General features: G+C 40.3%; 1 protein-coding gene across 3 annotated transcripts in view; it reads right to left on the reverse strand.

Moving 5' to 3' along the window:
- LOC114365532 (uncharacterized) overlaps positions 1-23,966 on the reverse strand; it is a 52,065-nt gene that overhangs the window by 23,565 nt on the left and 4,534 nt on the right. For 2 of the 3 annotated variants that reach the window (XM_028322130.1, XM_028322131.1), the window contains exons 3-13: positions 22,339-22,478; positions 19,947-20,109; positions 18,937-19,095; positions 16,319-16,452; positions 14,764-14,837; positions 14,462-14,549; positions 13,828-13,893; positions 12,007-12,077; positions 10,637-10,684; positions 9,322-9,397; positions 6,321-6,450 (exon numbers count right to left, since the gene is read on the reverse strand). In XM_028322130.1, coding sequence (XP_028177931.1) covers positions 6,321-6,450; positions 9,322-9,397; positions 10,637-10,684; positions 12,007-12,077; positions 13,828-13,893; positions 14,462-14,549; positions 14,764-14,837; positions 16,319-16,452; positions 18,937-19,095; positions 19,947-20,109; positions 22,339-22,478 — 1,149 coding nt within the window. The remainder of the gene's footprint in view (positions 1-6,320; positions 6,451-9,321; positions 9,398-10,636; positions 10,685-12,006; positions 12,078-13,827; positions 13,894-14,461; positions 14,550-14,763; positions 14,838-16,318; positions 16,453-18,936; positions 19,096-19,946; positions 20,110-22,338; positions 22,479-23,966) is intronic. The other variant, XM_028322129.1, reaches the window with a different exon arrangement.

Here is a 23,966-nt window from a genome sequence, read left to right on the forward strand (position 1 = left end):
CTTTATCAAATAGTAAATTATCAAAGGTTTTTTACTATTTTGAGAATATTTTATACAGCCTATGTTCAGCAGAAAAAAAAATGAATTTTAATGGTGAGAGATTTTTTCAAATCGGTTCTATTCAAAACAAACTTTTCCTGTTTACTATTCTTTTTTTATCCGGAAAATGCATAACATTTCATACCCACCAGCTGCGGGGGCAGCTAGTGGGTTATGTGGGGTTCTTCCTACCAGAAGGTGGGTAGCCCCTACACCCACTAAAAACCTGACTGTTTCTGCCATGATCCATATAAGTGATATGAGGGAACGCGGGACATCGCCATTGGCTGTTGCCTGTAGCATTCGTCCTTAGCCGCCACCAGACACCTCCATGTCTAGCGACCGAGGCCTGTTAGGAAGTGACAGTTGGAGACCATAAGCTGTCCTCTTGCGCCCAGGGTGTCGGCGGCGGATAACCGGAGTGTCGGCTGAGGCCTCTCGCTCCCCCTTTCCACTGCTTTTTTCTGTGAAAGTGTTCTTTCAGCACGTAAGTAAGCACACTATACCATAAGATTATTTGTCTTATCATATATTTTGTACCTACTNTTTAATCCAAGTGTATGATTTTGTTTCAGATCTTGAGAATAAAACGAGTGAGGAAGTAAATGAGAAATTTAAAATTCCTCACGAAGAAATTGCATCTGCTACTGCACCTGAAACCACAACAATTGTGCAAACTACAACTTACAAAGCACACCCAAAGCTTGAAGTCTTAGCAAAAAGTGATAAAAAACTAAAAAATGATAGTGAGAATAAAATACTTAATATTGATAGTGATAAAGACAGTAGAAAAAGTAATGGTGATGAAAGAACTTATGATAAAGTAAACAAAACTGTGATCAATAGTTTAGAAGCTCCTCGTGTAGAGTTAAGAGAAGGTGAAAAGAATCATACTGCAATGGTGAGTCAATATGTTTTAATTATAATAGAAATTGCTAAACATTTAGCTGATTAAGTAAATAAATTAAGTACCAGGATATGGGCAGCGCAGGACCGTTTCTTATGAATATCCTTGGGTGACTTTTGTCCAACAGTGGATGTCATTTGGCTGAAACGAACAAACTACTTTACTACCCTTGCTGCAACTACGTATATCAATTTCTATACGCTCGCTCTAATAACTTTTACATTTTGCATTCAATATAATATTTTTGGAAATGATGACCACTATAGAACAGTCTGGTACCAAACATTAGAAGTCAGAGAAGTTTTATCTAAAATAATATGCAATTTAATTGAATAATACATCCACGATGCGCCACCTGTGGTACAGTGGTATTTGTAGGGTGGATCCCCGTTTTTAGGATACTTGAAGGAATTAACAGTCCTAGTTACTATCTCGTTTGGTGAAGCTTAAGGATAATGCAGAAAATAAACATTACCTTATCACCACAAACTATTGTCAAGGTTGCACAAACACGCGCCAATTTCATTCATTAGTCTTAATTAGCAGAAGCTTCTGCTAAATGACTTTTATCGTGGTCGTAAACATTCATCTACTCCGATTTATTAACTGCTTTAATTGGAGTTTATAATCAGTCAGTTTTTGCTCTCTTTTTTACTAGTGTAGGAAACGAAGTCCAATAATTTAACTCTCTTAAGCGCACCGTCTCTTAAAGCCTTGCTATGATTTTGTATTGTCCCGTGTTTAGTATAATCGTAGTCTTTTTCTTTACCTGGCTCTTTCCTATTTTATTTGGGGTAGGTCCTGGATCGTCTCACTGTTGACGTGCTCTCCTCTTTCCTCTTTGAGGTTCTTATTTACTACAAACATCCATGTGATTCGGGGTCTTCCTCGTCCTTGGGGATTAGTTACGATTTTCAGCATTACTGTATTAGAAGAGGTATTACCGCAATTATGAATGTAAATTTATTTCGTCGATACAGCTACAAAATCCTAAAATGAACATAGCATTATTGTAAACATTAACCAGTTTTGTCTTGTAGTTTCACCCGCGTGAATTTGTCTCAGAAAGATATATCTAGCCTAATTGACTCGGATTAATGTAGCTCGATCTTTGCGAGATCGAATCAGAAATGAGGAAATCCGTAAACGAACTTAAGTCGCTGACATAGCCCGACGGATTAGCAAGCTGAAGTGGCAATGGGCAGGGCACATAGTACGCAGAACTGACGGCCGATGGGGCAGCAAGGTTCTGGAATGGAGGCCGCGTACCGGAAAACGCAGCGTGGGACGTCCACCTACAAGGTGGACCGACGACATCGTAAAGGTAGCAGGGAAGCGCTGGACGCAGGCTGCTACCAATTGATCAACGTGGAAAGCATTAGGGGAGGCCTATGTTCAGCAGTGGACGTCCTATGGCTGAAATGATGATGATGATGATGAATGTAGCTCTCTCTCTCTACGTGTCTAATCTGTTCATTCGTACTAGAGATTACTTCTTGTAAACATACCAACTGTGCATCTTTATTTAGTGTAAAATCAGCCAGCAAAATCGTGTCACCAGTACACCGGAACGCGAGGTCGCAATCACAGTTGATAACCATCTACATCTGTGTGAGGTTAGCACAAAGCAGGTTCTGTCATCTTCTGGCTAGCAATGATTTAAATCAGAATCATTTAAATGCGGTCTAGCCCTTGAATTATATTAAACTGCTTCCTAGAAAAGGACGGTTCACAATGTCAGATTCGATGCATCCAATATCCTATTATGCTGTTCTGTCGTGGCAAATGTTGTAAAACATATAAACAGTCTTTTAAGGGATAAAATTGTTTGAATGTCCCTAGAATGTCTAAGGATATGGTGAATTTTATTGCAAAATTATATTGCTATAATCAAGACAAGTTGTTGGTTGTTGCACGACGACAAAATAACACAAAATATAGTGAAAATACACACGGAAGCGTAATACATGTAACACACAAGATAACGCTCTAAGCATAGCACAGATTTTAATGTTTTTCATCTTGTTTAGTCAAGTTTTTCATCTTCTACAGCAGGGGTGGCCAACTTGATTAGACATAAGATCTACCTGGGTATTTCTCATCGCCACGGTTCTCATCGTCACCTTCGTGGCGAATTTTATTTCTAACTTATTTCAACTTTTTGTAAACAAAAATTGTAGCGCTTGATGTGAAGACTGTATTCTCAGTAAATCAGTCAAATAGTGAGTCTCGTTTGGAAGTTTTAACGTTTTAAATTTTTTGATGCCACGAAAGTGATTCTGTACTTCACAGCAATAATTTTTTCAAACTTTATTACTGTAAATGACTCTTAAGTGTTTATGAAACATATATTTTGTCTTATTTTCATAGATAAATAGCTATAACATAATATAAATAGGTACCTACTTAAATACAAGATAAAATTTTACCGATTACGTCACCTACTATGTTACAAGATTCTACGCAATTGGTTTGAATGGTGACACTGGTGGCATTCTGAAATGCTAAAGAAGCAAAAAACGGATTTTTAGGTGTGTTGAGATAGGTGATGCTCGTAAATAAATGCAACTCACGGTTTAAATGCTATATTGTACATCCACAATGTTCTCAGCACAATGTATATAGTTCAGAAGGCACAATAGAATAAGAAGAGCACATACACACGCGGAAAACAGTTCCATAAAGCACAGAAAGTCAATAGGAAGGAAGTATATAAGCGAAAGTAGAAGTATATGAGCAAATAACAGATCGATAGTTAAAGCGGTTAGTAAGAGCGGCGTGCGCTTCGCGTCGTAGCAGGAATCCGACTGGCGGGGGGACGCGCGGGCGCCGCCGTGCGCTCGGCAGGTATATAACGCTTATGTACGACGCGGAACTAGTCCGGCCGAAAGGTCGATACGCGTATCGATACCGATATCGACAAACTAGTACGCATCGCAGGGTGTATGTGATTATAAGTAAATGTGTTAAGTATAAATAGATATTGAGTGGATTATAATAAATATAAATAAATAAATTTAATAGTGTAGATAATAATAAGTTGCCTACACACTAAAAATCAGCATTTCGTGGCATTTAATGGTGTTTGGAATAATATTTCTTTAGAAACCTGTAATGATTTGATTGCATCCATGCCGCGCCGATGTCAAATGGTTATAACCAACCTCAGAATACAGAACAAACCAGAAGGAGTGTTCGATAACATTTCTACGCGGCAACTTGTGTCCAAAATACTTCCCCTCCCGCGCCCCTCTACCCCCTTTAGTGTTACTAGCGCCGTGTGACACCCCCATTTTCGGGGTAAAATTATGTAATTTTTTAATGAGATGTTAAACAAGTAAAAAATAAGTAAGTGAAATAAGTACACACGGCCAAGTGGAGGGGTCTCCATACAAATCATTGCACTAAATTCCCTACTACATTGTGTGGGCGGAGGAGCTGTGAGTGCGCGCCGTGCAACAAGAATCGTTCAGCGCCGAGTTAGAAGCCTTGAATAAAGAAGACCAACGACAGCCGGCTGCGCTCTCTCGCGCTGGCCTTCGATCCGTGCGAGCCTGTGATCAAATTGAAATCGAGGATCACGGCCGCAGAAAACGTGACAGAACAAGAAGCATCCAATTGTGCTGGATGGAAACCACCAGTACACCAAACTCTACGTGGCATGGACGCACCAGAAGTTGCATCATGGCAGCGTGGAGACAGTCCTGAACGAGATTCGACAACGCTTCTGGGTGATAAGAGCCCGTCCCATCGTGCGCAGCGTGATCAAGAGCTGTCAGCAGTGCAGAATTCGACGTGCGGTGGCCGCAGTACCACCGACAGGCGACCACCCGACGGGACGCCTCGCTCACCATCAGAGGCCCATCACGTACACCGGTCTTGAATATTTCAGGCCGCTCTCCGTCACCGTGGGCCGACAGCATCAGAAGCGGTATGTGGCGCTGTTCACATGCCTCACCACCAGAGCCGTGCACCTAGAGGTCGCGGCCTCGCTCTCCACCGACTCTGCCGTATGCTGGCGCGCCGAGGGCAATCCTCCGTAATCTAGTCGGACAACGGCACCAACCTTCGTGGCGCCGACGTCGAGCTCCAGCGGGCCGCCCTGCAGGCGAACCAGCAGTAGGCCGCCAACCACCTCATCCAATGGCGCTACATCCCTCCGAGCGCACCGTTCAAGGACGGGGCGTGGGAACGCCTCGTCCGCTCCGTCAAGGACGCCCTCAGCACCGTCCTGCGCGAGCGTCACCCCCACGAAGAGACGCTCGCCACTCTGCTCTGCGAGGCGGAGTACACCGTCAACAGCCGACCACTGACCCATATCTCAGTGGACCCCGACGACGTATAAACGACGACTAAATNCGACTCCAAAAAACCTTCACATTGCAGGCAAACTTTACATGTTTCATAATCTTGGCACCGACTCCAGAAGTATCAATCATGGTATACCTACATAAATATTAATAATTCGTCCTAATAAATAAGTAGGTAATTAGTAATTATTTTTCTACTTTTTTTAGTGTAGGTTTTTTGGAGTCGGTTTTTTTTTTCTAAGTACATTATTGATATAAATAGTACCTAATGTAATTTTTGTTTTCTTTTTCTTTTTTAAAGATTATTAGCAATTGTATTGCCCAAATTACTAATAGTCCCATTAGCCCCTCGTGTTAAGCTAAATAAGCTTGTGTTACGAGTGGGCTCACCACAATAGTCGAACCCGCGTTCCTCGTATCTCGAGTCGGCCACTCCGACCCCTTCACCGTTCGGCTATCGTGGCTATAAAAATAATTTATTTTTCAGTCACTAGCGATGACGTTTGGTGTAAACTCGCACTAAGCACACTGGTCATTTGCAACTAAACGCCCGTATTCACAAACATTACTATGAGGTTTCACAGTGCGTCTGAACGCACAGGGTGACATACGAACCAATCATACATCCGTATTCACATACGATGCTTGCTTAAGTGAAGCGGAAAATTGAACGCAAAGCGTTGAATAGAGCTGTCATTGGTTCGTGTGTCACCCCTGTGCGTCCACGCGCACTGTGTATTCACGGGCGCTCAAGTTTGCAACCAATTTAGTTCTGTAGGTTTATGAGATACTAGCGGCCGTTTGCGTTAATCCCGTTTTACCCCCTTAGGGGTAGAGTTTCGTAAAATCCTTTCTTAGCGGATGCCTGCGTTATAACATCTACCTGCATGCCTTTCAGCCCGATCCGTCCAGTGGTTTGGGCTGTGCGTTGATAGATCACTATGTCAGTCAGTCAGTCACCTTTGAGTTTTAAATTAGATAGATTTTGGTTTTAATTTTGTAGGTATGGAAAAACCAAGTGGATTTGAGAATAGGTCGTAAACGGGCTATTATAAGGGACTTACCTTTAGTGCAAGTTTCATAGTCTTCATAGGATTGCTCGAAGTGAGTGAACGGATTGGCCCTCATGTACGGTGGGAGGGAACGAATGAATGAGTCCACCTCCATACGCTGGCACTTCTCCATTGGACACACCTGAAAAAAATAGAGATTATAGTAATCTATAATCCTCTAGGCCTCCCACTAGGTGGACGGACGATGAGTGACGATCTCGATTGTCTAAATTAGTTTCGTGCTATCATTTCCCTTACTAAGATCACTTTACGTCACGTTCACAAGGTTGGTGTTTAAGTTTTCATACTAAATCTTTTGATGGCGAATACGCAAACGATTCGAAGTCGAAAGTTTTTCGTGCTAGAGGTAATGTTCAGCAGTGAACATCCTGTAGCTGTCCTGATGTAGAGTCATCATCATAACTTAAGTTGGTTTAGTACGACTGAACTTGGTTTAGGTGCCTTGTAAACAAAGTAATAAAAATGATAGATTTGTCGCAGTCAGATTGTATAATCCGCCGTTTTACATTACAGCTAGGCATTTTGCATTACAGCTCTGTTTTGTAATACGGCGGATTAGCGTTTAGCCGGATTGAATACGGCTGAATCCGCCGGAATGTATTCGGCGCCAAACGTTCTTCAATACGGCTAGCCGTAATGTAAAACAGCGTGTCATTACCCGCCGCTTTGACAGTTTTTAGTTCCTATTTTCAATACCGTGGCGCTGCCGGACAAAGTGGCTAAGAATTCTGGTCTTCGGCGGAATCCTACACAATATTATTAGTGTAAAAATATGAAATCATGGCTTTGGCCGGTGAAGATAATTTTATCTTAAAGAAAAATAACCCAGAAAAATGACTAAAACTTTATTGTTTTGAGTTACTTGTTCCCTTTGATCATTTTTAATGTCTAAAAAAGACTAAAGCCAAATATCTAATTAATTCTTAAAATGTTTAGAAAAGTCTAATTGTTTTGAGTTACTTTTTTTTAGATGGCTATCCCTTGTGATTTATAAATAAGTAAAAAAAAAACATTATTTATACAGTAACGAAGGTAATAATTCTTAAAATCTGTCTTATTAAAATTTATTTTCATTTAACATTGTTTTATTTTGTAAGTATGGTCACCCTACAATCTATAGTAGCACGATGCGGCTTAACGTGGGCCGCCGTATTGAAGAACGTATCGCAATGACAATCCGCCTAAANGCATTCAATCGTTTCTCAAATGAACTCAAGGCCCTTATCAGCACCCTAGAAAATGATAATATTCAGCGCTACCTCTCAAATCTAACTCCAACGAGAGACACAAACTACTCGCTGTGGAAGGCTACTAAGAATCTAAAGCGCCCGAAAATCCATAAATCACCTATCAATGATGGAAAAGGAGGATGGGCTAGATCTGATAAAGAAAAGGCAACAATCTTTGCGGAACATCTGAAGGCGGTTTTCCAACCACTCCCTGAAAGCAATCCCGAACATAATAGGGAAATCAAGGAATACCTTGAATCAGCGAATCAAATGTGTCTTCCATTAAAAAGTACCAGCCCAAAAGAAATTGTTAAAGAAATAAGGAACCTCAAGGAAGGCAAAGCACCCGGCTATGACCTTATTGATGCCACATTACTTAAAAACCTGCCTCATAAAGGTGTAATGAAATTGGTTAACATCTTTAATGCCAGCTTAAGACTTGAACATTTCCCTGGGCAATGGAAAATTGCACATGTAGTCATGGTACCGAAACCCGGTAAAGCCCCACACGAGGCTGCCTCATACAGACCCATCAGCCTGCTACCGGTTATCGGCAAACTGTTTGAGAGAATATTGCTTAACAGGATGAAAGAACACCTAAGTACAGTATTACCAAACCACCAATTTGGATTCCGAGAAAAACACGGGACGATCGAACAGGTACACCGTATAGTTGACACCATTAGCAGATGCCTAGAAAACAAATTATATTGCTCTGCAGTCTTCTTAAATCCGCCGGAATGTATTCGGCGCCAAACGTTCTTCAATACGGCTAGCCGTAATGTAAAACAGCGTGTCATTACCCGCCGCTTTGACAGTTTTTAGTTCCTATTTTCAATACCGTGGCGCTGCCGGACAAAGTGGCTAAGAATTCTGGTCTTCGGCGGAATCCTACACAATATTATTAGTGTAAAAATATGAAATCATGGCTTTGGCCGGTGAAGATAATTTTATCTTAAAGAAAAATAACCCAGAAAAATGACTAAAACTTTATTGTTTTGAGTTACTTGTTCCCTTTGATCATTTTTAATGTCTAAAAAAGACTAAAGCCAAATATCTAATTAATTCTTAAAATGTTTAGAAAAGTCTAATTGTTTTGAGTTACTTTTTTTTAGATGGCTATCCCTTGTGATTTATAAATAAGTAAAAAAAAAACATTATTTATACAGTAACGAAGGTAATAATTCTTAAAATCTGTCTTATTAAAATTTATTTTCATTTAACATTGTTTTATTTTGTAAGTATGGTCACCCTACAATCTATAGTAGCACGATGCGGCTTAACGTGGGCCGCCGTATTGAAGAACGTATCGCAATGACAATCCGCCTAAATCCGTCCAATCCGTTTTATTTTTTTTATATTACAATATACATATTTTACAAAATAACTCAAAGAACAGCAACTTACAGTTAGGCTGCGCATCCACTGGAGATTGGCGAGGAAGCTTAGCGAGGGATGTGTTTGTAAAGAGTTCTTTACAAACACACTCCGCATCCTCGCACATCTATCTCAGGTGAAAACGCAGCCTTACGTAGAAAACTAATTTAATTTTCAGGTTCAGGATAAACTAATTTTAATGGTGTTATCAGCCCAATCAATCAATCAACATTGGAGCAATAAAGAATTTGAATTTGAATCAAAGTTACTGCATAAACCATCCTAGAATGGGGTCCGCCATTGTTTTCGGTCTCCCGCGCCGACTCCTCCACGACAAAGCCTACAAAAAATGTCTAGCCACCTTGTCTATGTTTTCTCTCACTCACTTTCTCGTAATGAATCTTGTGGTCTTTCTCTGGCACGTGCGACGGTATCACGTGCAGGCTGTCATTGTGGATGCTCCTGTCAAAAAAATGGCAGGTAATAATTTTTGTTAGGGCAATTGTTTGTAAGAGTCATGAGCAGGCGCAGGGTCGTTAGAAAAAGTTGTTTTGCATTACACGAGTCTTCTATGAGCTAGACTAGAAACTACATGAATTGAACCTAACGCTTATTTAATAATTGATCATCATCCTAAAATTTGTTTAGGTAGCGTAGATAGGTACTTGCTTTTTTCACAGCGGGAGTTTTTATTTATCATGGAAGAAAGACTTTACACGCGCGTGTCCCTTTCAAAACCGGGATAAAAACTGTCCTGTTTTTCCCTGGGTCTCAAACTATCACTATAAATACATATTTTTACTCGTGTAATAGGTACCTATTTTCTTTGTTGAGTGATAGTGTTTACAATGGAATTGAATGTTTACAAAAAATCTTATCTATATAACTTGTTATTTTTACTTGTACATTTAAATAACCGATCGGAAAAAAACCGATGACTCGTTTCTTGAACAATTCCAAAACATGAAAAACAATTACAACAGTAGGTATCTATATAAAAAAAATACTACAAGCAAGTCTCTCTATAAGTTTGGCAACGTAGCAAAGTAACAAAACAATTGCAATTTTGCTTGGACACAGGAAAATTCCTATGCTCATTTTGACCCTCCGTCCATCATAAACTACTTGGCAACGTCGCTTATGCTATGCGCAGTTGCCAAACCACACTGGGTTTGCTGGCTGCAAGAAACAATAGTATGGTCGGTCGGAGCCTTGAAGGCAACTATTTATAGTTTCTTCCAAAGTTCCAAACATAACATTCCAAATTTCCAAGACAAAATAAGTGGCACAGGCAAACATTTTAGGTTTTTAAAACATCTCCAGGAGCAAATTCGAGATAGTCCAGAACATTTTATGCCTAAGCCTGATGGAGATATCCATTAGGTATTTTGAATTTACGTGATGATGATGATCCATCCGACCGATTTCGGCCATGGCGACCACTGCGATTCCTAGCTGTCTTGGCGGCGCTGGGGTGCCTGAAGATGGCTTACGTAGCCGATCTTCGCAGCAAACTCCCTCGCACATTAAGGGCATCTAAGCACGCCGCCAATATAGTTATAATGCATTGTATATAATAATCACAATCTCGAGCCATTCTGGACGCTCTGTGCTGCCAAACCTTCCCACTGAGAGGGCTCAAATTCAATTTTGCCTACTTGATCATTGACATGTAGACAGAAGAAATAACAGAAAACTTACCCAAGCAATGATAAAGACTCATCTTCTTCCTCGTCATCGAGGTCTTTCCTGTAATTTGATAGAGTTAATAGGAATTAAACGTTTTCTTAGCTAGGAAGTAAAAGGGATATAATAACACCGGTCAACAAAAAAAAATTTTTTTTTTGCGCATGGATTTTACTTATTATATTCTGATTATATAAGCAAATGTATATAAAAAAGTGCGATTACAAATCGAAAATATTTGCTTTTTAAGAAGTTATAGCGATTTGAATTTTCCATCTTCATAGTAGAATGTCTCTCAAGATGCACGTCACATTCTCATTGGGATATATTTATAAATAATTATGAGGGCTTATTCGCAAGAACAAGGGGCACGCTTTCATCAAAATATAGTGGGATTTGAGAAACGACGTTACCAAGGCCAATATACTAAAAGCATGATAGGGTTAGATTTTTATGAAAAAAATCTTCTATGGAACATGACAGGAAATTTAGAACTTTTCATTTTTAATAAATATTTGGACTCTATTTTAATTTTTCTCTTGTGAGAATGAATCTTAAATGGATGTTTGTTATGTTTTAATAATAAGAAAGAATGAAAGAAAGAAAGAAAAAAAATATTTGGCAACAAACTACATCATCTCTATGTTCATGTTTCATACATTCATTGATATGAATTTTTCTATTTTTTACACATAAAAGCAAATTCAGAACAATTTTTTGTTGTTATTCTTGTTTCTAGGTTATAAAGCAATAAAAATAAGCTATGCATAACCCGTGCGCAAAAATACTGTAGACAGTTGTAATCAATCTGTAGTATTCAGTAGGTATTGTCCCTTGTCTGAGACTAGATTATCTACTAACAGGAATTCTGTGCTCGAAGTTACACGAGGGTTGCCAGGTGTCCGGCTTTAGCCGGACATGTTTGGCTTTTTACGGTCTTGTCCGGCCAAATATTGTGCTGTCCGGATTTTGTTAGGCTTTTTGTTTGGTTGCCGCGCCAGGCGAAAGGCGAGCCACAGAATAATATGAAGCAACCGATGATGATAGTACTCACTCATGAGCTGACACTAATTCCACCCAAATCACATGTCCGGCTTTTAGGGTAAAATGTCCGGCCAAATGAAGCACAGAGTCCGGCTTTTGTGATTTTGCAACCCTATACACGATACCAAAGAGAGCTACGATACGCTACATACGCTCTATAACGTTTACAAAATAATTTACAAGGTAAACTTCAGTTGCGCTGCCTTAACTTTAACTATACTTATAACTGGTGTTTTTGTATGGAGTTTGACAGTCTTTTGACGCCAATTTGTTAAAGTTAAAGTAAGATGGTGCAACCCAGCCTAAATATTAAAATTGGCAATGAGACAGCTAAAACTCACAGTTCCTTCTTCTGCTGGGAGGTCCCAACTTCGTCACTAGTGTCTTCCAAGTCTTGCTTGAACATTGACGTCTGTTGGAAAACAACCTTATTATCTGATCTGATTCCAGACTGCTTTTCCCAAAATGCCTGTTTAAAGGAATACTAGCTTTCCACCCGCGGCTTCGCCCGAGTAAAATTTTGTCTGTCACAGAAAAACTGTATCGCGCGCGTCCCTGTTTCAAAAATCGCGATAAAAACTACCCTGTGTCCTCTCTCGGGACTCAAACTACTACACTACTATATATCTATTCCAAATTTCATCAAAAACGGTTCAATGGTTTAGGGGGGCAGAGTTATTCGCGTCCGTAGGAACTACCTACCCACTACCCTACACGTGCCTCCTGGGTGGTGCCAAATGAATAACAACGCCGGGTCTCGGGCGGCGGTCAATTAACCCGACCATACCAGCCTAACCAGCTTGGTCCCACAGTGAGAGTAGGAAATGACTCACACAAACCGCAACCCTGTGAATGCTGCCTGCAGGATCGGTAGTCTTGGCTTAACCGCCCGGACTATGAAGAAGACAACTTCTATAAAAAATCACCCCAAGTCTACGGTGAGATTCGTGCCAAAGGACTGCATGGCTGGTGGGAGACCAGTCGCTAACGATCCACTTCGACGGAGCTGGCAAACGTCGTTGTATTAGCCTTCTAGGAAGAATAGGCGTCACCTTCCTAGCGACCTGTTATATCGGCCTTACTCGTGGGAACAAGATGAACCTATTAAATACAAAAAACCAACAAACCCTACCAAACTCAAAAAAACCAACCGACCCTAACAACATGATTCAGCAGACTTTTCATAGAAGCATGTTTACTCGGAACAGAAGCAGCTCGACATCGTCTCTGCCAACAGACCTTAATGACTATAACTCCATGCAACAGAACAAGGAGATAGACAATCTGGATTCACAGACCGAGATCCAACTTGCCAGCGACAACATAACCTCAGACCACGAAGAATGGCAGAGGGACGAAATTCCCACCAAGAGAAAGAAAAGGAAAGAAACAAGTCCAATNATTAACAACATTTTGCTAAAAAAATAATCCTTTCTCAAGGTCTATTTCAACAAATTCGCGTTAAGTGCCAAGGGTAGGCTTTTATGACGTTGCCACTACGTCACAATGGACAGGATACTCAGGATAGGGGCTGCTTAAGCTGTTCGTCATAAAAATTTGACCTTTAAGTAGAACAATAGGTCTTTTTATCCTCATTGTTAACAAACTCCTGGCAATATTCCCAGGGAAAGATAGCGGTGGACTTCAAAGAAATGTTGCAGTTTTTGGGTATTTTTGACGTTTATTAAGATACTTAATTTATGGCAGGTTTTAAATTATTCACGAAGCGTTTTTTTTAACTTTTGCTTTTGTATGCTCTCCTAGACTGCAGATTTGGAATATTTTGGTTAGGATATACGAGTCACTTAGTTACTTATACATAGTAGTTTTAACGGCCTGATAAAGTTTCTCTGCGTACGCTCCCAATATAGGTAAGAATATTGATGCATTATGAACTTTGGGTTGTCGTGGCTTTGGCAGCTATCCTAAAAAAATTGTCTGGCAAGGATGATAAAATTACATCATGCGTGTGAGTGCTTATCAAGTAAGCATGTTTCCTGAAACTTCATGAAAACGTCGCATGCTTGCTTGCTTCAGGTCAGGACATTCTGATTGTGTCAGTCGCTTGCCGTTTTTTTTTCAACATGGTGTATGGTAGACAAACTGGGCACAGAAGTAGCCATAGAAAAGATGTAAAAGTTACATGGGAAAAGATATCATACCCGTCTGCTGCCGACGTTGATCACGACTCTAGCTGGGTCGGTATGCTTGTGGTGGTGCTTGTCTCTCTGAAAATAAATATGTATTTCAGTAGATACACTGTACCTTTCCAGCAACCTCCTATGTTCTTCTGATTAATTTCGTTGCGGGTCCAATGACAGTTTAACTTTCCCCCGGGACAACAAGTTTGGGTTTTTATTGGCGGTCAAGCTGTAGATCCTGGCTACACAGGAGTTGCAGTGGTGGGAAAGAGAGGTGGGAACAGTCCCATTTTCGTATCTTTCCAGCAGAGTAGAATTAGACCTATTCTTCCCGTTGATGTCATAAAAGTCTACTATGGGACAATAATATGGGACTAATAAAGGTAGCAGGATGGCGCTGGATGCAGGCCGCTACCAACCGTGCGATGTGGAAGTCATTGGGGGAGGCCTATGTTCAGCAGTAGACGTCCTGTGGCTGAAATGTTGATGATGATAATGATGGGACAAATTATATGCGAACATCTTAGAGCTTCGAGCAATGGGAATTTAAAATGATCTGATGGTGATAATTGTATTTAGTACCCACTTTCTACGTAATTTCATAAGGTCATTTTCATTTTATTCTTGAAAGTAAATCTGTGCGTCTTTGTCTTACCAGTTTAGTAGTGGAAGCTATCTCCATGGAATCCCTAGCTGCCAGTATATTGGGTTTGTTTGGAGCTTCAGGTGCTATGTTTGATGTACTGAAAACGGTGATTAATCCAAATGAAATTGTCATATTTACTTTAGGTAGGTACATAATATTACAAGCAATTACTACTTCAATCAATGTCATAATTTTGCCTACTTCTACAAAAAAACCTTGCTTTCTTTCTGTCTTTTTACAAATTGGCTATTTTATTTTTTACTGCTTTTCATACATTACGTTACGTATGATACGTATGTGTCAGAACTTACATAATTTTCAGTATAGAGCCCATGTTGCCACGAACATCCATACTGGTAGTGGTCACTCGCCGGCTCGATATTGACTGCAAACATAAATCAAATCAAAAAATATCAGGTGAGAATGTAAGCCACCATTCTGACGTCATATAGGTACCTACTACGTAACTAATTCCGTCTCTCCTCGTTATGTACTCCCCGAAGAAGTGTATTTGTCACCGTAAAATTGTGATTCCGTCAGATTACAATCTGACGTAGTTAAATTACAATCTAACGCGTTATATATAAACTGACAGAGTTCACAATTTCACGTTGACATATTCAAGTACGAACGAATCGAGAAGTCTCATGTGACCACTTAGGCTAAGTTGCACTACCTCATTTTAACCGTAACAAACAATAATCGGTGCTTTTTGTATGGAGTTTGACAGATTTTTGACGTTTGTCAAAGTTAAAGTAAGATGGTGTACCTACGCGGGACGACAGATTTAATCATTTTATGCAAGTACCTCAGTTTGTATAGAAAACACGCGCGGCACAACACACTGACAACGCGTCTGCGCGCGGGATTTTTTATATGAAATCACGCGGACCGCGGCGGAGCGCGGATAGGGAATGCAAAACCGGTTAATCGGAAACCGAAAAATCGGAAAAACCGCCCTTTTTCGACGAATTCTAAAACCGGTTTTAAAAATCGAAACCCGGATTTAAATCGGTTTTTCTACCGGTATACACGTAAAAAATTCCATAAATAAGCAATATCATTTTATTATAATATAACCTGGATATTTTGATATTAGACGAATATTTGGTTATTTTACAATTTATAACTTGGCAACATTGTCACTTGGTTACTCCGTCGTTTACCTTTGAACGGGGAATCCCCGATAATTATTTAAGACTCGTACTGCCCGCGCCCGCCACCTGACATGACCCACCCCGCGATTCAGATAGTTGGTGATTATTGCAGTGAATAATTAACCTAATGTGTGAGTGAATTGAACAGTTTTTATTTCTGAATTGTTTTGAACATTGAATCTCATTTATTTGCGATATCTGCAGAAGCTTATTACTGTAATACTTAGTGTATTGAAATTTTACAGAAATACCACCTAACGTTCACAAATATAAAGCTTTTTACATTTTATTCTACTTTTTAATTTAAGATATTGCTTATATCAATCGTAATTGTAAACAAATACGTTTTTGATGTACATTACGTACATGAATGAATAAGCTAAAATGCGATTGCGGTCAAATACCTGCCTTGTCTAGCATAAAAAAAAAAATATATCAAAACTGTTATAACCCTCTCTTAAATAATGTAATCTAACACAAAACGGTTAGGACGTAACAAATCGCTGTATGTAACTACTAGTTGATTGAAAAAAAAAATAGTACGATAATAACCGATTAAAAACCGAAAACCGGTTTTTTTTCTTGGAAACCGAAAAAAAAATCGGTTTTTGATAAACTTTCGGTTTTGCATACCCTAAGCGCGGAGCAGTGTGATAATCGCCTAACTCAGCCTCAGAGTTCCACGAGCTAGAAGTTGTAGAAGACTAACCATTTTCGAAAACTGCCTGTCTGTCTGGACGGCCTGGCACTCCCACTTGCCCGGGGGAGGCACCCTGTTGGGGTACTCGTCCTTGATGACGTCAGCATTGGAGCAGTCCGCCCTTAGGAACATATCGTTGAACACTGGGAACAAATTAAATTAAGTCTATGAATACCTATTAATATATTCTGGAGTTTAAGACAACTTATTACTTAATCAAGGTTCTAAAGTCGATGTGAAGATTGGACACGCAAAACTTATAAGTAGGTAGGCCTATAAATTTCAAAAAAAAATTACCTATAAAATTATGTGCATTGAAAACAACTTTGTGGGACCCACTGAGTTATGGCATCACCTATTATAAAAAGTAACACTTGTAGGAATGTATAAAACCTTAGACTAAAGTGCGCGTATTGGTTGGAAGGTAAAAGTCCGGCCACGGGATTTAGAATTACTCAGCTTCGTGAATGATTTGGAGTTACTTTGCTTCGTAAAGCGATTTCGAAATGAAAGCTGTGACGTTTTGTAATTCCTTGTCAGGGAGCTGTATTATCATCTCTCTGGTAATGTCTAAATACCACCTACCATACTCCTTCCAGTGCCTGGGCGCGGTGGCGGCCGCCTTGACAGCCTTCAGAACCTCCCTGCGCTGGGGCGGGCGGAACTCCGCCATGTCTCCGAACATGATGAAGGGCTTGCACTCGCCCTCGATCAGCTCCCACCACGGCTTCTCCGCGTTTAGGTGGGATAGTCACTTAGTCCTTTGATCCTCGCTTAGAAGTTTTACAACAGTGTGTCGTGCATTTTATTGTAATGACGTAAGCAATATTGGTGCGGGCTCACGGATTAAGTTGGCAAGTCCTACAGGCTGCTACCAACCGGTCATTATAGAAATCATTAGGGGAGGCCTATGTTCCGCAGTGGACGTCCTATGCCTGAAATGATGATGATGGCAAGTTTGATTGAGCCAATGTCAAACAGTTTAGGTGGATCTCAAAATCTGACATTAGAATGTCCTGCTTTCGTACACAAGACACAAAACGCGACTGCTGGAATTCCGAAATCGCTTCTCTCCAGGGCTTTTTCTACTCGTATTTCCTTCTTTTCGTGAAGCGATTTAGAGTTACTTCGGTTCCTGAAGCGATTTCTAATTACTTTTCGCTTCGTGAAGCCATTTTGAAATGAAAGCTGTGACGTTTTGTAACTTGTCTGGGCTGCATTACGATCTAAGCTCTGTGGTAATGTCTAGCTATGACGTACCATACTCCTTCCACTGCCTGGGCGCGGTGGCGGCCGCCTTGACAGCCTTCAGCACCTCCCTGCGCTGGGGCGGGCGGAACTCCGCCATGTCCCCGAACATGATGAAGGGCTTGCACTCGCCCTCGATCAGCTCCCACCACGGCTTCTCCGCGTTTAGGTGGGATAGTCACTTAGTCCTTTGATCCTCGCTTAGAAGTTTTACAACAGTGTGCCGTGCATTTTATTGAGATGTCACATGACGTAAGCAACATTGGTGCGGGCTCATGGATTATTTGAGTTGTCAAGTTGGTTCACCCCATTGCTTCATGTCAATGCGGAGGAGGCGTATCAGAGCGGAGAAGGTTTTAAATAGCCAATCAGATTTCGTTATTTAGTAAATCAGGGATTGGTTATTCAAAACACTTCTCCGCTCCGCTCCACCGTGGTGGAAACCGAGCGGGCCTTAAAATCTGACACTAGAGTGTCCTGCCCCCCTAGACAAATTACAAAACGGGACCGTTGTGATTCTGAAATCGCTCCCGCGTTTTTTCTTCCTATTTACTTCTCTTCTGAAAACTAGCATTAATTAGAGGGGCTGTAAGTATTTACCAGTTCCAGTTTGTATGTCAGTTAAACCTAGGACGTTTTGTAACTTGCCTGGGCTGCATTACGATCTAAGCTCTATATGGTAATGTCTAGCTACGACCTCTAGCTATGACCTACCATACTCCTTCCAGTGCCTGGGCGCGGTGGCGGCCGCCTTGACAGCCTTCAGCGCCTCCCTGCGCTGGGGCGGGCGGAACTCCGCCATGTCCCCGAACATGATGAAGGGCTTGCACTCGCCCTCGATCAGCTCCCACCACGGCTTCTCCGCGTTTGGTGAGATGACCTTTGATCCTCGCTTAGAAGTTTTACAACAGTGTGTCGTGCATTTTATTGTAATGACGTAAGCAATATTGGTGCGGGCTCACGGATTAAGTTGGCAAGTCCTACAGGCTGCTACCAACCGGTCATTATAGAAATCATTAGGGGAGGCCTATGTTCCGCAGTGGACGTCCTATGCCTGAAATGATGATGATGGCAAGTTTGATTGAGCCAATGTCAAACAGTTTAGGTGGATCTCAAAATCTGACATTAGAATGTCCTGCTTTCGTACACAAGACACAAAACGCGACTGCTGGAATTCCGAAATCGCTTCTCTCCAGGGCTTTTTCTACTCGTATTTCCTTCTTTTCGTGAAGCGATTTAGAGTTACTTCGGTTCCTGAAGCGATTTCTAATTACTTTTCGCTTCGTGAAGCCATTTTGAAATGAAAGCTGTGACGTTTTGTAACTTGTCTGGGCTGCATTACGATCTAAGCTCTGTGGTAATGTCTAGCTATGACGTACCATACTCCTTCCAGTGCCTGGGCGCGGTGGCGGCCGCCTTGACAGCCTTCAGAACCTCCCTGCGCTGGGGCGGGCGGAACTCCGCCATGTCCCCGAACATGATGAAGGGCTTGCACTCGCCCTCGATCAGCTCCCACCACGGCTTCTCCGCGTTGGGGTCTGTTTCGTGAATTATTTTAGTTGAAAGAAGAAAAGAAATATAGTTATTTACCTAGTTGGCCTACTATAAACCAATTTTACTTTTTTTTTTCATTTATTATCATTTTACAAAGGAAGTTCTTAAACATTAATGCATTGGCATAAACCACTAAGTTTTGTTTCCCTACCTATGCTGTCAGTGCGTGGTAGGGCCCAAAAGATAAGGTTATGTTTTTCGAGTGTATGTATGTATGTATGTTTCTTTGGCACGAACTACAGCCTAAACGGCTTGACCGATTTTAGCGTGAGAGGTGTCGTTAGATTCGTCTTAATCATGAGAGTGACACTGGTTATATGAAAATTAAAAAAAAAACAAAATGGCAGATTTTGGGCGTCAAAATGTCCTCCCAAAAAAAGTTTTTTTTCTCAAAACCTATAGACCAAGTTTGTCCCGGGGGAAAATTAAACTGTCAAACCGGCAGTGATATTAATCTGATTCTGAACATAACAGTTCAAATGTTAAGATCGGCTTACCTCCTGATAATTGATAATGTTGGCTAGGTTAGCACTTTCTTTTAATTAATTTACCTATGCGTTTTATTTTCCTGTAATAGGTACTTGAAATACATTATACCTATTCATAATGACGAACTTATGACTAGGTTGTAATTTCTAACTCTACTTATTTAATAAAAAAAATAAAAGTATTTATTCAGTTTAGACCACAAGTGGCACTTATGTAGTAAATAAATACCACAAAATTAAATATAGTAAATAATAAAAAAAGAAAAGGTAGCCCTCATGGGGCACTTTACGTCTCCTTATCTTTTGGGCCCTACCAACGCTTCGAGACAATTTTATTTATTTCCTACCCTCAGCCTCCTCTTCCTCCCCCTCATGGTCGGGCTCCTCAATGGGGTCCTCTTTAGGGTCGTCATAGACCGATGCCTCCGTCTTCAGCAGGGCAGGCAGATCGAACAGGTACTGGTTGGATTCAGGAGTACCCCCGCTGAAGTGGTACACGTAGGCTTGGAACTGAGACAAAAACATAAAGCTCCTTTTGACGCAGTCGGGTAATAAAAGGCTTAAATTTTTAAAGTTGTTCTGATTTCTAACCAACCAGGCTATAAGTAAATTGGAATTAGTATTATACAGGGTGTCCCAAAAACAATGGATAACCACAGGGTTATCCATTGTTTTTGGGACACCCTGGTGGTTACAGACCATCGATAGGCCTCGCCATGATCTCCCTAACGTCCATTTTTGACCCCAGTAAAAATATCACCGTTTTCAAGATTTTTAAGCTTTTGTGCATTTTTAGAAAATTGCCGTCTGCAATTACTTTTTCTCATGCCATTTCTACAAATGAGGATACTTTTCAATTATTAAATTACAATTATTTGCCCATTACCTTAAAAACTTCCTTGGTTAATTGAGATTCTAAAAAGGTATCACAAGCGTATGTATTCTGTATTATTTTTATCTTATGGCTACTTGAATAGCATGAAAACTGCAAAAATGAGTTTTTCTCGTAATAGTTAAACTAGGACTGCATAGTGGCATTAAATACAAATGGTTATTTTTAGCGTAGGAATTTAAATAAAGCAACATTTTATCATCATCATCATCATCATCATTTCAGCCGTAGGACGTCCACTGCTAAACATAGGCCTGTACCCTAATGATTTTCATAATGACCGCTTGGTAGCGGCCTGCATACAGCACCTTCCTGCTTATCTTTATGAGGTCGTCGGTCCACTTTGTAGGTGGACGTCCTACGATGCGCTCTCCGGTATGTAGCCTCCACTTGAACCCCCAAAAACTTAAAAATCTTGAAAACGGTGATATTTTTAAAAATCAAAAGAGGTCAAAATTGGACGTTAGGGAGAACATGGCGAGGCCTATCGATAGTTACAGGGTTATCCATTGTTTTTGGGACACCCTGTATTAAAGTAATCATTAGTACCTATGTATTAATAATGAGCATCATTACTTCTAAAACTCCATACATTAAGTAGGTACCTAGTCCTACCTACTTACTTAAGGAATCAAATTCCTATTTCCTTAGGTAAGAAAATGTCGTGAATAGATTTTGTCGTTTAGAATAGAGCTAAAAGATTTGCATCATACATTAATTTTAGATACTAACGAGTATAATAATACTTATTTGAGCATTACTGAGCATTAGAATCATTAAATGACGAATGAAATACGAGTACCTACAGGTATTGGTTGGTTCACTCGTCATGTCTGTGAACAGGCGCTGCTTTCGGGGACTGGTCAATCCAAGTTATTCAAATTTATGTATGCGAGTGATTTCTACTAGTATCTTAATATTGTAAGTCTAGAAATTAGCACGTCACTACCTTGTTTAATATACCACGCAATCTTGTATACCCATTCTTATAAGATACACCATACAAGAATGCATGGTAAATTCAGTGAACTGCTCCTGAATCGAATGTACCTACTACTACTATTTCTATTTATTTATATTAACCGGCAGACAGTGGTGACTGAGTTTGTTGCGGCGCTTCTTCTCAGCACTTGCCAAATGTTGGTCTCGAAGCGCTGGTAGGGTAAAAAGATTATGAGACATGTAGAGGCTCCTTAAGAGCAAAATGACGATTTGTAAGAACTATTTATTAGTCCAAACAAATAAAGAAATTTTGACTTTGACTTTGACTATTTTCACGATCGCCTTGTTCTATAACTGGAGCGGTTACAGGTCTCTCGATGAGAAGAAACAATATGTAATAAACATCCTTTGCGCTTTGCTTTGCTAATTTATAAATGCGAAAGTAACTCTGTCTGTCTGTCTCTCTTTCACGCCGAAACCACTGAACCGATTTTGATGTTTGGCATAGAGATAGTTTGAGCCCCGGGAAAGGACATAGGATAGTTTTTATCCCGGTTTTTGAAACAGGGACGCGCGCGATAAAGTTTTTCTGTGACAGACAAAATTCCATGCGGGCGAAGCCGCGGGCGGAAAGCTAGTACCCACATAAAGAGTGGAACATAAAGCCTATAATATCCTACTAGCTATTGCCCGCGTGAAATTTAGTTTGTCACAGATCGTCAAAATCTGGGTTATAAACAATAATACTGTAAAGTTTCATCAAATTCCGTTCAGTAGTTTATGCGTGAAAGAGTAACAAACATCCAGACATCCAGATATCCAAACTTCGCATTTATAATATTATAGTAGGATAACTAGAGCGGTTTATCGCGAGAACAGAAGAAGTCAATAATGATGATGATCACCTCCTTAATGACCATCTTCATCTTCTCCCGCCACTCGTGGTCGACTCTAGCGGCTGTTTTGTACCCTCGAGACAGTCTCAGGATCAGTTCCTGACCGTCAGCCAGAATGGTCTGCAGGGCTCGGATGTAGTTGGTGTACTCTGAAATTACCAGACATCTATTAAAAAAGTTTTAAGTTTCTATACATACAGCGCGGAAATGCGTGTATCTAACTTATGACTACAAACAAAAAAGAAAGTCGCTTTCCGCTGTCTGTCCCTATGATGTATGAATCTTTAGAACTACGCAACAGATTTTGATGCGTTTTTTTAATAGATAGAGTGACTTAAGAGGAAGGTTAGGTATAAAACATGTATATTATACAGGGTGTCCCAGAATGGGTGAATCAAACTGATGGGGAGGTAGCTCTACTACCTCCTATCAATTTGATTCACCCATTCTGGGACACCCTGTAGAAGAGAAAAGCCGGGAAATTCCATTGCAACCGTGCGAAGCCGGGGCCGGCCGCTGGTTTAATTTACATATTTATTTTCTATTTACTCAAATTCCAAAAACGATAATGTAAGAACTATTTGTGAAAACTCTTTTGACAAGTGTGTAGTTTAATTAGTAATTCTACGAGTATATACAGGGTGTTAGGTAAATGGGTATATGAGCCGAGACTAGCCCATGTTAACATACTCATATAAATACTATAGTGGTGTCAGAAAGTGGATATCGTAATATTTAATAAAAAATATTTTCCCATACAAAACTAAATTAATTATTATTATTTTAATTTTTGGACAGCCCTACCATCGCCCAACTCCCTCCTAGGTCAAACGTGGTCAAACGGTATTTCATTCACAAATTTTGACGCGAGTCGGCACTTTTATTATTACTTTTGAACCAATTCTTCACTTACCTCTTTTTATTGACTCTGCAAGCAATCCAAGGTATTCAGGGGGTAACACTTCACTCTAATTCACAAAACGAATCGCAACACATCTATCACATCCATCCACTCACTTATTCACCTTCCCACGCTTTCAAGTGGCCGGGTAGGTTCTTGTAGTGAAATCCTATTTTCAAGAACGGGATCTCCGGGTCTCCCTTCGGTGGTATGGTGGTGTCGATTCACCCACCCGCGAAAACATTAAGATACAAGGCATCGTGGAACGAAAGGTCTCCCGGACATAAATCGTTCATCACACTAAAGAAGACACAAACAAAGTCCTATTGCACCAACACCACTCAACACACATCACCATAACTTCACTGTATTACTTAGTTATTTGAATATCTAATTATCCAGAACGTCAACAACAAAACATCGCAACGAACGCAAATTATTTACTGAAAAAATAATGTAAACAAATAAACATGGCCGCATGGCGCGATGGCGCATGCGCGGTGCAACTAGTGCGGAGTCATTATTTTTTCCATAAAATCGGTAATCGATATTGATATTTCAAAAAATCGATTAAAATATCAAATTGTTTGAAAACCATCTGAGTAATCAATAGGAATGTCTTAAAATCAATTATCGATTAATTGATAGATCCTACCTACCTGAAATCGCTCATACTATCGATGGGTCTAAATTAGTTTAACGATACCATTGCATTGATAGAAGACATTGAAAAAAA

The sequence above is a fragment of the Ostrinia furnacalis genome, unplaced genomic scaffold (genome assembly GCF_004193835.3).
Source record: "Ostrinia furnacalis isolate ACB-3 unplaced genomic scaffold, ASM419383v2 OfSCF7596, whole genome shotgun sequence".
In the NCBI taxonomy this organism is placed as follows: Eukaryota; Metazoa; Arthropoda; class Insecta; order Lepidoptera; family Crambidae; genus Ostrinia; species Ostrinia furnacalis.